The sequence below is a fragment of the Perissodus microlepis genome, chromosome 2 (assembly GCF_051167445.1).
Source record: "Perissodus microlepis isolate ML-2025 ecotype Zambia chromosome 2, ASM5116744v1, whole genome shotgun sequence".
NCBI classification, from domain to species: domain Eukaryota; kingdom Metazoa; phylum Chordata; class Actinopteri; order Cichliformes; family Cichlidae; genus Perissodus; species Perissodus microlepis.
Window position 1 is genome coordinate 7,017,412 of NC_140462.1, and position 14,173 is coordinate 7,031,584.

The 14,173-nt window shown below is 38.2% G+C and overlaps 1 protein-coding gene across 2 annotated transcripts; it reads right to left on the minus strand.

Annotated features, from left to right (window-relative positions):
• Window positions 1-2,005: 2,005 nt before the first annotated feature.
• Window positions 2,006-10,730, minus strand: dctn4 (dynactin 4). 2 transcript variants are annotated; one of them, XM_084942546.1, is made up of 14 exons: window positions 10,514-10,730; window positions 9,778-9,848; window positions 9,473-9,651; window positions 9,327-9,370; window positions 8,631-8,738; window positions 7,958-7,978; window positions 7,377-7,450; window positions 6,448-6,560; window positions 6,250-6,359; window positions 6,080-6,153; window positions 5,517-5,571; window positions 4,825-4,932; window positions 3,426-3,523; window positions 2,006-3,333 (listed from the first exon to the last, which is right to left on the minus strand). In XM_084942546.1, exons 1-14 carry the CDS (start codon window positions 10,646-10,648, stop codon window positions 3,114-3,116), a joined length of 1,410 nt encoding a protein of 469 aa, XP_084798672.1. In that variant the 5' UTR covers window positions 10,649-10,730; the 3' UTR covers window positions 2,006-3,113. The 2 variants fall into 2 exon arrangements, with proteins under 2 accessions (XP_084798672.1, XP_084798681.1); XM_084942555.1 differs by lacking the exon at window positions 7,958-7,978.
• Window positions 10,731-14,173: the final 3,443 nt, after the last annotated feature.

The following is a 14,173-nucleotide window of genomic DNA, read 5'->3' on the forward strand; positions in this document are numbered from 1 at the left end:
CTGACCAGAACGATCCAGAATTTGTCCTCCAGACGGTGTGTTTGGGGATCATTCAAGGGCTGCTCATGAGTCAGTTAAAAGATGACTGCATAAATCACCATATTCAGTCGTTCTCCATCGGTCACGTCGGTTTAGGCGAATAAAAATGATGGCCACGAGTTACACATTTAGAATTTGCCTTTTTGAAACACAGTACATTTTTTTTCCCAGTAGTAGAGCAGGAGCCCAGCAAGTGCTTGCTTGGTACGCCACTGCAGGGCACTGAAATCAGCTACTGCTATCGTCAGCTGTGTTTGAAGAGGGAGCCTGTGCTGTTTCAGTGGTCTGGCACTCCCCCGCCCCATGTGTGCTTTATTACCTCATCTTCAGTGGTGATTTATGGCTCTCACAGAGACCACTTTTCTGGGCTGTTTATATCTGGTGAAGATAAAAGAAAATCATGGCTTTATTACCCAGACAGAGTGGGTCTGTTTACACAGCGGAGGGCCTCATTGGGGAGCTGCAACATACCAGCATCGCACATATCTGATCTGCCTTTTCAGAAGCAATAAACGACACAAGCACGCAAATCATCCCTCCCAACATGACGGATACGTGTTAAATATAAAACGGTATCTGCTGGAGTACAAATTCTTATACTCTCTGCTCCTCGTGGTGATAAGAGGGCATCTCGTCCTGATGATTTGTATGCTGATAAACAGCTTTGCGCTCATTATGAAAATATTTTTCCCAGATTAAAGGAAAAAACTGTGCGTTTTCACAGCCACGATTGCTATCGATCGATGTTTTCAGCATGCAGAGAAATTCAAGATCAAGGTTGCCTTGTGCTTGCTCTCATGTCCTCCCGCTGCTCCTTGTGTGGCTGATGTTTAAAAACTATTTGACTATGGCGCCATCTTGTGGTGAGAGTGAATGACAGACAAAAATGCAAGTCTGATACACGTGATCAAAAAGCTTTTTACAAGATTAAACAGATTTGGGGAACTGATGTTACTTCAGATCCACTACTCTATGTATTATGTGTACATCCAAATGATACAATATATGCAAAACTGATATATAAGAGTTCTGCCTTCCTAATTTTTTTAAAAAAAACCTTTATTATGGAACAAATTACTGGAAGACTTCAGCTGAAAACAGAATCATCTTACTTCTCTCTTCTTCTCATTGCTGTAGGTCATTTCTTTTATAAATTGAAGGAAGATATAGAAATAAATAAATATATAAAGAATCATAGAGAAATAGTTAGAGAGATCAAATCAAACATGTTTCCCATTATATGAATTAAGTTTTTTTTATTTTAAAAAAGCTTTAAAATATGACAATATTTTTAAAGCCATCGCTCTACATTGGCTCATTGCAGTGATGAACTTGGAAAAATATCACCTGAACCTTAATGCAACTGATTATTCGCAATGCCTAAATTTATTAGCCCATCATCCCAATGTAAGGTTTACATCACAGCTGCCCTAAATTAACAACAATGGTAAAATCCATTTTCTGAGTTTCTGTAATAGTTAATCCACCAGTATGTGCAAGAGTTTTTTATTCAAAATGCTATTTTTTTATGCCAAAATATAATTATTGTTATCTATTAATTTTTTAAAGGTACCGTTTTTAATTCTTTATTTTTAATTAAGATGCCAAATTAGTCATTTACTTGCATTCCTGGACAAATTTGTTTCATTGGTTGGATGTTATGTTTGATTTTCAGAGTAGTCCAGTGTGACGCCTCCAATTTGAAAACAAAAACATGAATTCAGTCATTTTTACTTTGTTGACAGATTTCTAAAATACTTTTTTTTTTCTTTTTATAACAGGCAGTCTAATAAATCTCAAGTCAGCAACTTTACAGTTTTAAGCCATTTTCTTTAATAGCACTGTTTTCAGGCACAGCAGCAGGAAAAGTGCTAGAGACCCAGCTTTATGTCAAAAGCAGAGTGGAGCACAGTCTGGAATAACCACTTTAAAACTCGCATCACCCTAGAACATAAGACATTTACGCTTTCTCTTTGACAGCATTATTTATTAGCCAGCACAGATGATTAACTGTGATGTAAGGACAGTTTTTTTGTTTTTTTTTAACCAAGACCAAATAAAACTGGCAGCAGCTAACAATACGCACTGACATTGAGGTCAGTGAGGTCTATGAACCAAAAGCAAGTTTTCAAATCGGACAAAAATAGTGTTTCAATACACAGAAATGACGGGCACTTTGAACTTCATGTCATTTGTACAGTTTCTCATGAATCCTCCTCACAGTGCCATTAAGTTACTGTGCAACTTCAGACAATAATAAAACGATCATATTTATCCAAAGGAGATCCTTTTTAAACAAAACTACGGAATCAGTAATTGTGATGATACTGTGTAGCATGTATGGTTTTTTATTATATATGTGAAGCATGCATGTTATTCTCCTACTGCTGTCTGAAGGATACACAAGCTAAAAGCGCAGAGGCGTGTGTGTGTGAGATTCATGGCTGGGATTCACACAGATTGTTCTCTATTCTGATTTCTGATTCTGCTCATCGACTCATCTTTCTATAATCCCACTCCCTCGACTTTGAACTTAAACTTCTATAATCTATAAACAGCAGAGACAAAAAACTCACAAAATACCCACAGCACAACACAGCTGAGACAAAATGTACGTCAAGGGTGTGGAGAGAAAGGCTGGGAGCAACAAATATGGCATATATATTTAATCAAATTAAAGCTTCATTTTAGTCAGAAACGATATGCATATAATAAGGATCTGTCCTCTCTATGTAACCACATGCTAAACTGCCTCTTACTGATGAACTATATAGTGTTTAAGATGAGAAAGAGGAGGTTTTTGGTACATTAGGCAACAATAAACCGGACCAAGAATCTATAGTTATCAGTTAAGTGTGCAACAAGTCATGGTTTCATATAGTTTTATAAACAGCATAGGGATCTGCTGATGTGACTTAAGCCAAAGCATAACAAAAGCATCTGAAAGCCTTAAAGATGCCAAATTATCCTTAAGCTTCAATGAGCTGAATCAGAAATCAGTTTTAAATTAAATTAATCCCAGTTTGAAGGTATTAGTTCGAAGAGCCTAACACTGGTGAACGCAGTACTTGGGTTCAGGAAGCGAGGGGTCCCAGCCTCAGCTCCACGTGGTGAGTGAGCCAGATGGCTTCAGCGGCAGTGTCGGCTCCCTCCTCGCTCGGCCGGATGGGACCAGCGAGGTTGCGGAAGTCATGTCGGATCTTAAAAGAAACGGTGACATCCGTATCCTCTTCTTTCTGAGGGATCACTTTGATAAAGAAACCAATCTTGTTGGATTTCCTAAAGGCAACAACACTGTGGAAAAGACAGAGATATCAGGTGGAGTGAGGGTGTTTTCTCATGCCATTACTGTTAAAGAGCAAGCGTGGGTTTGCGTATTAACTCACTCTGGGTCGTCCTGGAAGTCCTGAGGTTCGGCTAGTTCATCATACTCAGCAGCAGCATCCTTTCCTGCTAAGAGTAGTTCCTTACTGGGCACTAAAACCTGAAAAAAATAACAAGCAGTAATGTTTACAGCAAGATTTTAAATGTTAGAGTCACATTAAGATGAATTATTGCACTTCTTTTTAAGTTAATCGCATCTTAAAATGAACAATGGAGGTTATTAAATAAAAAGATGTATTTTACTGAAGTTGACACCTCACATAAAACTGATGCTCGTCTGACTGTTATATCTGTGTTGTGTTTAAGGGGGAAAATAAGTCAACTGAATCACACTTTTTGCTAAAATTGATGCTTCTTTTCAGCTGTCAACAGACTTACAGAGAGAACAGATGTAGTACATAAAATATATGTAGGAGGTGGGTGAACTTAGCCATGAGAAGTGGCGATAAAACTCAACCGAGCATAGCTTGATATGGCTCACAATATCCCTCAGGTGTTTGTATATCAGATCGAGCAGAAAGCCGGGACTGCACTCTCCGTTTGGCCATAATGTCAATGGAAATGGGTCATCAGGATGCTCTTATTAGCCCAGGAGCTCTACCTTACCCGAGCTGGCCCTCATCACTAAAGAGGCTGGTAATAAAAAAAACGCCTATAGTCAGAGAGCCTCAGTGCACCAGGCAGCACTGTTAGCTGTGACTAACAGTATGAAGAGATGACGCGAAGGCTACAGACAACCCAATTTGCAAAACAGCCGAGCTGCTGAGTAAAATTTGAATAAATAAGGTAAATAAGTATAGAATAAAATGGCTAACATATGCACATTTTGTATTTGGTGCCAGCACACTAGGAAAAAAAAAAAAAACGGTTTACCACTGTGTTGCATCACCTGTTTTTCTATCACTGCTTGCGGACTAAGGAGACCAACTGCTGCACTTGTGAAATCCAAATACTTTCCTTTTCTCACTTGATGCATTATCTTGCTGCTTGAGGGCCTCCTTTGTCATATTTTTTGTTTCACACGACACCAAATGTTTTCTATCAGTGACCCGTCACACACACCCAGTCAAGCACCTGGGCTCGTTTACCACAAAGATACAGATTTCAGAAAGGAAATCAGTGAAACAACTGGATTCTTTGAACCTATTAATGACATTACAAACCTCCGTTAAAAATAACAGATAAGTCTTTAATTATCTATAAGAGCGGCTCTTCTGGTTATCATTTTGAAAACAAGTCTAATATTTGCAGTCTGAAATGTCAATAGCCAAAACAAAAGAAAATTGAGAACTTACAAGAGATTTTAAAAACTTCATTAAAGTTACAAAGTTTTGTATCAATTTCGGAACGACTGTTGTGCCTGTGTGTCAATAGAAGCGGTTAAAAAAATAAATAAAATACCTTTGCAGTGCTGTTAATCTCATCGGGGTCATTTTCCTCACAAGCGATCAGTGAGACACGGGTGATGTTCTCCACTGGGTTGGTCAGGGTCAGCAGCACCTGGCTCTCCTAAACAGCGAATGGCAGGAAAGAAAAAAGATAAGACAAATGCTTGTCATCGTTTCCAAGTTTATGTGTACACTACCAGCCAAAAGTTTGAACACACTTCTCATTTAATGGTTTTTCTTTATTTCCATGCCTAATTACATTGTAGATTCTCACAGACGGTATCAAAACTATGAATGAACACATATGGGATCATGTAGTAAACAAAAAAGTGTTAAATAACTCAAAACATGTTTTTTATTTTACATTCCTGAAAGTAGCCACCCTTTGCTTTGTTGACAGCACTGCAAAACCATTGGCCTTCTCTCAGTGAGCTTCATGGTTAGTCACCTGAAATGGTTTTCACTTCAAATTCCCAGAGCTTTCATGCATCATTAATTAAAAATAGACCAGATAAAATTCATTTTGGAAAATCGCAGATGTCATGTACACATGCAGAGATGTGTCTACAATGTAATAGCCATGAAAATAAAGAAAAAACATTAAATGAGAAGGCATGTACAAACTTTTTACTGGTAGCGTGCATAGAATTTTAAAAAGAAATCTAAAATACAAGATAATCTACCAAAGTTCGTGCAGACACTGACCTTCCCATTCCGGAGATTTGGAATGGACATAATTCTCACTTCTGGGATGTAACTCCTGTGGGAGGAAGAGGAAGGCAGACAGTCAATACACTAACACACCAAAGATCACTAAACATTCGGTCAGAGTGACCTAATGTCTAAACTCCTGAAAACAAAACAAAAAGAAGAAAAAGCACACAGTGAAAACTGTCTCCACTTAACCCTCCTGTTATGTTGGTTTCCAGGAACACCAATTATGCTCCTGGGTTAATTTGACCCGGGGCAAATTTACTCATCCAAAAGTGTCAGAAACACTGGCATTAATTATTTTACAATTTTCTTTTATAATTTTGATTTTTTTCGTTTTCTGTAGTGACGCAGATGACATGTGACATCTCTTCTGTTCTGGGTCAATCTGACCCGCAACATAACAGGAGGGTTAATGTGCTCATGCATTTGCATGAAAAATGCCCCGACGTCTTTATACAGTCATCCAACTAAACGACATTTATACTTGACGATAAACTGCTCGACTTCACCGAGAGAAAAAAAGTTTCAAACATAAACAGAAAAGCAGCACTCACACAGCCACCAGCTGAATTTTAAACTTGATTGAAGTAGGATTAAACTCTGGCTTGCTCAAGTTGTGCTCGCATTTCTGAAGAAGGGGGAAAAAAAGACTCATGTAAATATAATCTATTAAAAGAGAGGCTTTGATAGATATGGAACACTAAAAGCCTGAAGTGGTGCTGACCCTGCAGCGCAGCGAGCGCTTCATCAGGAGGTGTTTGTGTCTTGGGTGGAGCTGAGACGCCCCTGCAGGCTGGAAGTCTGGCTGCAGAAGCCGCTGTCGCAGCGTGGTCACTGCAAGACAAGAGAAATTACAGATTCAACTTGACCTCACTTTGACAAGCTCTCGGTACTGTTCAGCGAGCTCCAGATAAGACCTTACCTTCAGGTAAATTGATGGGTCTGGTGTAACAATCCTCAGGCAGGGGCTCCACCTCATCAAGTGCCTGGGCTGGTTCAATGGTGATCTCCTTCTGGTCTTCACCCTCTTTGAGGCTAATTACATTAACATAAATACTGCTTAATAAGCTGTTATTTCTCTTTAAGAAAGAAAAGAGAAATAACAGCTGTTATTTCTCTTTAATGACAGTCTTTAAAGTAACTGGAAGTTAATTACATACACTGCAAAGCAAACAGTGCAGGTATTTTTGGAGGCTCTAGCTCTTTATAAATAACCTACTCACATAAAAGTTGCACGGTTACAGTTAGAACAAAGAAACTTTGGAAAACTTAAGGTTGATGCCTTCAAGGGCATCCAACTTTTCATACTTGGCTACTGAACAAGAGTCCTTTGAAACAAGAGACAACCAAGTACACATCACTCTTTTCGGAGAGTCCTCGCCAGCTTTACATTCGTCCCCTCGGTCTGACAGCATAGTTTATCAATACGCTGCCTTTTGTCAGCTAATCATTAATCCAAAATGTTAGGCAGGGTCCTTGAATGAATTCTGGTGAGCGATCTCTGTTAACAATTATATCAGTACAAGGTGATGATGCAACTTGAGAACAAGAAAAAAGGTGACAAACTGTTCATTGTGATGGATTAACTACAATAAGTATCTAAAGACAAGTTTCAAGGCTCTGTAAATTCATTTTTATGGCACCCTGAAATTAATCAAACTAATGGTTTGTGGACGGCAGAAAATTAATCTGAGTCACTGATAATATGCATGTCAAAGACGTGAGACATGGAAAACAGGTGCTGACCTTGAAAGTCAAAAAAAGTTCAAAAGGACAAAACCGGTTGATGGGATGTGTTAAAAGCTGCAATAACTGCAGATAAACATGATAATAAAAATATAAAAAACTCACGAAAGGCCAGCCAGGCTTGATAGTGGAGCTCCAGGCCTCTGCCTCTGCAGTCTGGTTCCAAGGCCATATTTTTCCTGAGTAGAATTGGAGGACAAAACATGATCAGAGAGCTAGCCTAGTGAACACTGAAATGTCAAGATGATTATAAATATGCATCTACAGTCATTTATCTACATGACAAATACAACACAACATCCTGACCCAAAAAACTGAGTTTATGGCAAGTTTTGAAAATAAAAAAAAATGTAAATAAGTGGAAAAACAACAAATAAAGAACAAACTGTTAAAATTAGCATGTGGTAAGAGACAGAAAGAGGAGCCTTTGTACTCTAGACTAGAGGAAGAGAATCAACTCATATTTAATGAATAAATGTCTTGAAAGAGAAAGATCTTCTGTCGCTTCCCTCCCTCTAATCAACATAAAGGCTCTCCTTGTGTGGATCTCGGTCTCATTTACCCAAGAAACATTCATGTGATCTGTGAGGTCAGTCAGTAACAGAGCAGACAGGAACAGATAGAAATAGAAAACAGTGCTACTGTATAAGATGAGAATACCCAAATTGTGAAAAAGTACAACTCACCACCACATGAATAGTGTGTTGCTGGGGGATAAAAACCAAAATGTCAGAGTGCATAAGCAAAGAAAAAAAAAAAAGGAAAAAAGAGAGAATAAAGAACAAGGTGAAACCAAAGCGATCAAGCAAAACATTACTGGTATTTGGTGACATGCAACGGCAACAGAAATGCATCAATGGAAAACAACTGCAGGATATCACAGCTTAAGTGGCTCCACTGCGCGATAGGAAAGACGGGTTTGCATTAATGGATGTTAATTGTCAAAGAAGAAAACGGCAGGTGTGAACAATGCACCAAGCTAACGAAGCGTGAAGACCACATCCAAAGCAGGGGGGCATAAAACTCATTGTGCACATTTTCCGCTACGTTCAGGCAAATCACACTGGTGACTACTATGACATTTGTTTCTTAAGCAGGGTAACAGCATGGGCATGGTGTGAATCTGTAAACCAAGCACAGCAAGTCTATTCCCACCTGCTTTGGCTTAAAGCATGCAAATCAAATTACATCCTTACTGACACAAAGAAATATTTCTGTATTTATTATTTAAATCAAAGTCTATGTAAATTAGTTTGTTATTTGCAATTTATTGCTGCTATTCGCAATAACGACAAATCACACAGAGACAACAGCTAACATGAAGCTGTTCATCTGTGGGGATCAGAGAGAGCAGAGTACCGAGAATGCCAGGGGCATGCACTGTCGTCTCCTGGCCATCTTCTTCCTGTCCCTCTCCTGCTTCTCCCGGTGGGCCAGCTGCTGGTAATACTCAATCAGTTTGTTGATCTGGAGCAAACAAACAAGAATCAGTTCTTTATGTACTTTTATAAAAACAGACTATATTGTAATTTAAAAGATAACTGGATACATTATGCTACATATCGTATAGGTTCATATCAATACCTATATTATCACACAGATTTATTATGTCCCTATATGCAATATAGTTTTTTCTTAATTAATAGCTTGGCGAATATTATTGGCTGATACTGGTCTTTGTAAACGCAACTTATGTAATTTTTTTTACAAGTTCGTATGATTGTATTAAAATGTGATAGACTTAAATTAAGCTGTGGAAAAGTGTGGAACAATAATAATCTGCAAAAATTAATACAGTTGACTTCCTGCAATAACTACGTGTGTAAAGACGCTCATTGCAAGAAAAAAATAAATAAATGGGAGCATGTGCAGTTTGTGCATGTCAGTTTTGTAGCCTAAGCAAATGTTAAGCTATTTCAGTTTAGCCTGGGTTGTGTTATTGAGGGTGTCACTTATTCAGGGACACATCGGTTTAAAAGCAAGCAATGTGTTATCAGGAAACATGTGAGCAACTTGAGAAAAATTTAGATGGCCACAGGGTGGAAAAAAACCTACCCGCTGAGTATGAGGGTTCTCCGGCTCCTGCCATCCACCACTGGCTGCAGTGAACAAAATGCAAACATCAGACTTTAGACAGTCACAGAGAACAAATACAGCCTTGACCAAAAAAGGTTAACTAGGATTAGTGAACTAGCACTCACCAACTGATTTGTCAGCCATGCCCACATCTCTTGAGGTCCAGCGACAGAAGCCGCAGGCCAAATAGTACGCTTTCTTCATGGCTGTCTTGGTAGGATCATCAGGCAGAGGAGCTGGGATGTTGGTGGCCCGAGTAGACAGTGTGTGCATGCAGCACGGGCAGTCAAAACAGTTTGCACACCTACAACAGAGCACACCAATAATTAAGAATGAAACTAAGGTCGCTAATTACATAGTGACATAAGGGGTGGAATATAAACACGAAGCTTTTTCTATGAATCTGCAAAGAAAAGCAGATCAATCTTACCTGTTCTTTTTAAGCTTAGCCTCTGCAGACGGCATGTTTTCCAGACAGCTGGGACAATAGTGGGAGTCCACCTGAACACAGAGAAGTCAGTCTTAAAGTGTATTTTAAACACGCTTCCCAACTGCTGGATTACCAACAGTGTTATGAGGAATAAATAGGATTATCGTTGTACCATTCCTTAGAACAGTATGGTACAATGAAAAACAGGGGAACCCGTTTTATTTCATTTTTATCTATTTTCCAATGAAGTAAAAGTTAAGCTTTCAATCAAGTAGTAGTATATTAACAAATATTCGTCAGGGTATCCTATGATGATGGTGATGCTACTAGCTAAATCGCTCTGGGCGTGGTGTATGTAACTTTGAGTTAGGTTTACAAGATTTTAACAGTGAGGACGTTAGCAAGGACAGACCGACATCAAAATATTTTGCTTGTGTACTTGTTTTAATTAGAGAACATGCCACCCACATCTTTATATAAGCTAACCTGTGCGTTTAATGCTAAAGCAGACAGATAGCAACGGCTCATTAGCTTGCGCTTGCTTCTTTCAACAAACGGAAGTGAAACCGTACAACCAATGAGATTAGGGGATCGTTTGATTGACAAACGGCTTGGCCAGACAACTCAGCATATGGCTGAACTAGTCCCTCCTGCCTGTCAAAGCTAACAGCAGGTAACAAAGTAGCTAGAAAAGGCTAACTGTTAGCGGAGGGTGATGAGAAAAACACTAACGTACCTCGTGAGACACGCATTCCAGAGATCGTAGCTCACTGCAGTAGCGACAGAAATAAAGCTGAGACAGGGGGGCTCTAATTTTTTTCTCCCCACGAACCAGATAGACAACTCTATCTGGCTGCAGAAGGGACGCCATCTCCGAGGAACGTAGACGAGCCCAGCGACTCACTGGACCGTCTGCTAGTGTTGATGTCACCGCTGGTTGTTTGGCTGGAGAAACCAATGACTGTAGAAAACAGTGAGCTCATCGTCGCCCTCGTGTGGTGAATATAGAAAACGCCACGTTTATGTTTTGGCCAGAGTTGTGTGTGAGATTTGTGTTTGTGGCCTGTTGTTCCCATTTCTTTAGCCGAATGAAAAACAGGAAGAAAAGTTTGAGGTATATCAAATTACACAAGAACTAGACTGATAATCAGTGGAAACGGATCTTGCAGAGTGATGAATCCAAGTTTTAAATTTTTGGTCCAAATTATCAGCAATATGTTTGGAGCAGGTTTGGGGCGAGGTACAACAGTGAGTGTCTATAGCCATCAGTAAAACACAGTGGAGCCTCTGTCATGATTTGGGGCTGCATTTCAGTCAGCAGTGTTGTAGATCTCATACAAAATGAATGGAATTATGAACAAACCCGGAAAGAAACAGTCAAATTTTGATCCATGCAATACTAAAGCATCTGCAGTAGTGTAGGTCTTTATCTTTATGCTTTAAACTTTAAGATTTAAAAACAATATTTGTTTCCCTTATTCCCACATAATATTAGAAAGAATCACATTTTTTCTTATAATTGGCTCTACTTAAACAGTAATGATTAAGTCCAAGAATATCTCAGGATGACACAAAGAAGATATGTCAGGAATCTGCACCCAAGTTTCTGTTGTGTTACCTGGAGTTTTGACAAAGCTGCATTTTATTTTATATATACTGTATAAAAGTATTTGTATGTGCACTTATTCATGTCCTCACAGCCCCTTGCAACTGATCATAATCAATTAAATTTCAGTATTTCTCCTTAACCAGAGAAATTCATGGGATATTTGGCCCTTCTGGTGCCTCTTGCTTCCCCGCTGCATAACAACTTATTCTGGCCTGCAGATCTGAGCCGAACGCTGTGTACAAAATACAGTGAGCGAGACACTCGAACAGGCTTGCAAAGACTCCTGTCAGCCACCCACAGGGCATATGGCCAAGTACCAGCTCACCATGGCAACAGCTGATCCCGGAGAGGAGAGAGGAAGAGAAATGATCCATGAATAAAATAAACCAACAGTAGGCCGCTTAGCTCTCATGCATTCATGAAGATTCGGGTAAGTTCAACTTGTAACACCGCAGGAGCTTTTTATTCATTTACTTTAGCATAAATGTTTCATTCAAAGCACACTGACTGTTTTTTTTATGAATCTTTACAACCAGTTAAGCAGCAGTTATAGTAACATATGCACTTTTGAAACTATGTCACACTGCAGTATCTCTGTTAATAGGTGAGATTTGACACTATAAACTACTATAAACACAACAGGTTAGTGCTGAGTTTATAGTGTCAAAAGCTGCTGCCATGTCGGTGCTGTGGCAGATTTGAAAGTACAACTCATTATTGATGTGCAGCTCAGCTGGTTTGTATTCAATACACACTGAGTTCTACATGTATTTATTTTTCCAATTTCAGATTCACGAGACATGATTATTTAATCCTCCAAACAGAAGAAAAACAACACATTACAAGAGAGGTCCTCGGTTAGGGTAAACTAATCTTGCATAACTGGCTTGATAAGTCAAGCAGAAAGATCCTGATTTGTTCAGTGTAATGTGCCCCCTGTTGCTTAATTCCAGTGTGTTCTGTTTAATAGTAATCCAACAGACAAACACACACAAATCCAAGGCCATGCACACAGAACCTCATGTTCTCTGTTTGAATAGTAAGTTAGAGATTCATGAAGGTGTCTCTTGATTGTAGAGTGTAACAAGATAGTCTTAGCTCTCCCAGTGTTCTTCACTTGGATAAACACTGTAAAGTTGGTTTTCTTAACCATGGAAATAATTCTGTCAACATCCACTTTAGTTGTCTTCTGTGGAACTTAACAAGGTTCCAAGTAGAGCTTCAACATGCAACAAGAAGAAATCCAAATCTGTGCAAAACTGTGGATTCATTGTCATTTTCTGTCAGGTAGTCACACTGTCATGACGTTCTGATGGCAAAGGCAAAAAAACATTCCCTTTTTGAACGTGGTCAGGTTGTTGAACTGCATAAGCAGGGTTTGTTTGTTTGTGAATTTATTTCGAACATGTAAACAATATACAGGTACATTTAGTAAAGAAAATTAGAGAAAAAATACTATACAAAATAAAGTCAGTACATTTCAATATTGCCTCTGTTCGGATTCATTTACATGTCGAAAGGTACACACTTATTTAATCCCACCCCTTTGCCATAAGTTATCAGTCAATGTTTAGTCAGCTTCCTTACTGATATAATCTGTAATAAAAAGTGAACAGATTTCTGATATACTATATACTATAATATCACATCATAAAATTTTGTAAATAGAGACATTCACTTAATTTCCCTTTTCTTTATATAAGATCATGTCTTTATAACTCTTTTTTAACTGTTTTATATTTGTTATATATTCAAACTGTTCCACAGTTTCACTCCATGCACAGAAACACAAATGCTTTTTCTTGTAGTACATATCTTCCCTGTTTTGAAGTTACAAAAAACCCTTAAATTGTTTGTGGTCCTCCATAAATTATAACTTACTTCTTTCAAAAAAAAAACATACTCTGAATATTACCTGGTAGTTCTGTATTTTTTGCTTTGAATAGAATTTGTGCTGTTTGGAATTTCACTAGATCAGCAATTTTTAATATTTCAGACTGCAAAAATAGTGAGTTTGTATGTTCACTATAACCTGCATTGTGGATGATTCGAACTGCTTTTTTTTTTTTGAAGAGTAAAAAGTGAATGTAATGTGGTTTTATAGTTATTGCCCCAGACCTCTGCGCAATAGCTTAAGTATAGTGAAACCAGTGAACAGTAGAGAATATGAAGTGATGTTCTGTCTAATACCTGCTTTGCATTGTTTAATATTGCAATACTTTGTGATACTTTGGAATGAATATATATTACGTGAGCTCTCCAGTTAAGTTTTTCATCTATTATTACCCCCAGAAATGTATTTTCACTTACTCTTTCAATATCAACACCATTTATTTGAATCTTAGCATTTGTATTTAAAGTACTATTTCCAAATAACACAATTTTAGTTTTATTCAAATTTAATGATAATTTGTTTTTATGAAGCCAGAACTTCACTTTACTTATTTCGTTAGTCATGTCATCCAATAAATTCTGCATATCATCACCAGAGCAAAAAATGTTAGTATAAAGAGTACCATTTTTAATACTTTGGACACTTTACAAATGTCATTAATCTATAAGTTGAAGAATTTTGGGCCCAAAACTGACCCTTGGGGTACACCACAAGCAACCACCATTTAATTTCACAAACTGCTTCCTGTCACTTAAATAACTCCGGACCCAATTTAAAACTAACCCTCTGACACATTAACGTTCCAGTTTTCTTATTAATATATCATGATCTAAAGCTGAAGCTCTACTTGGAACCTTGTTAAGATCCAGCCATGCAAAATATGATTTTTTGCC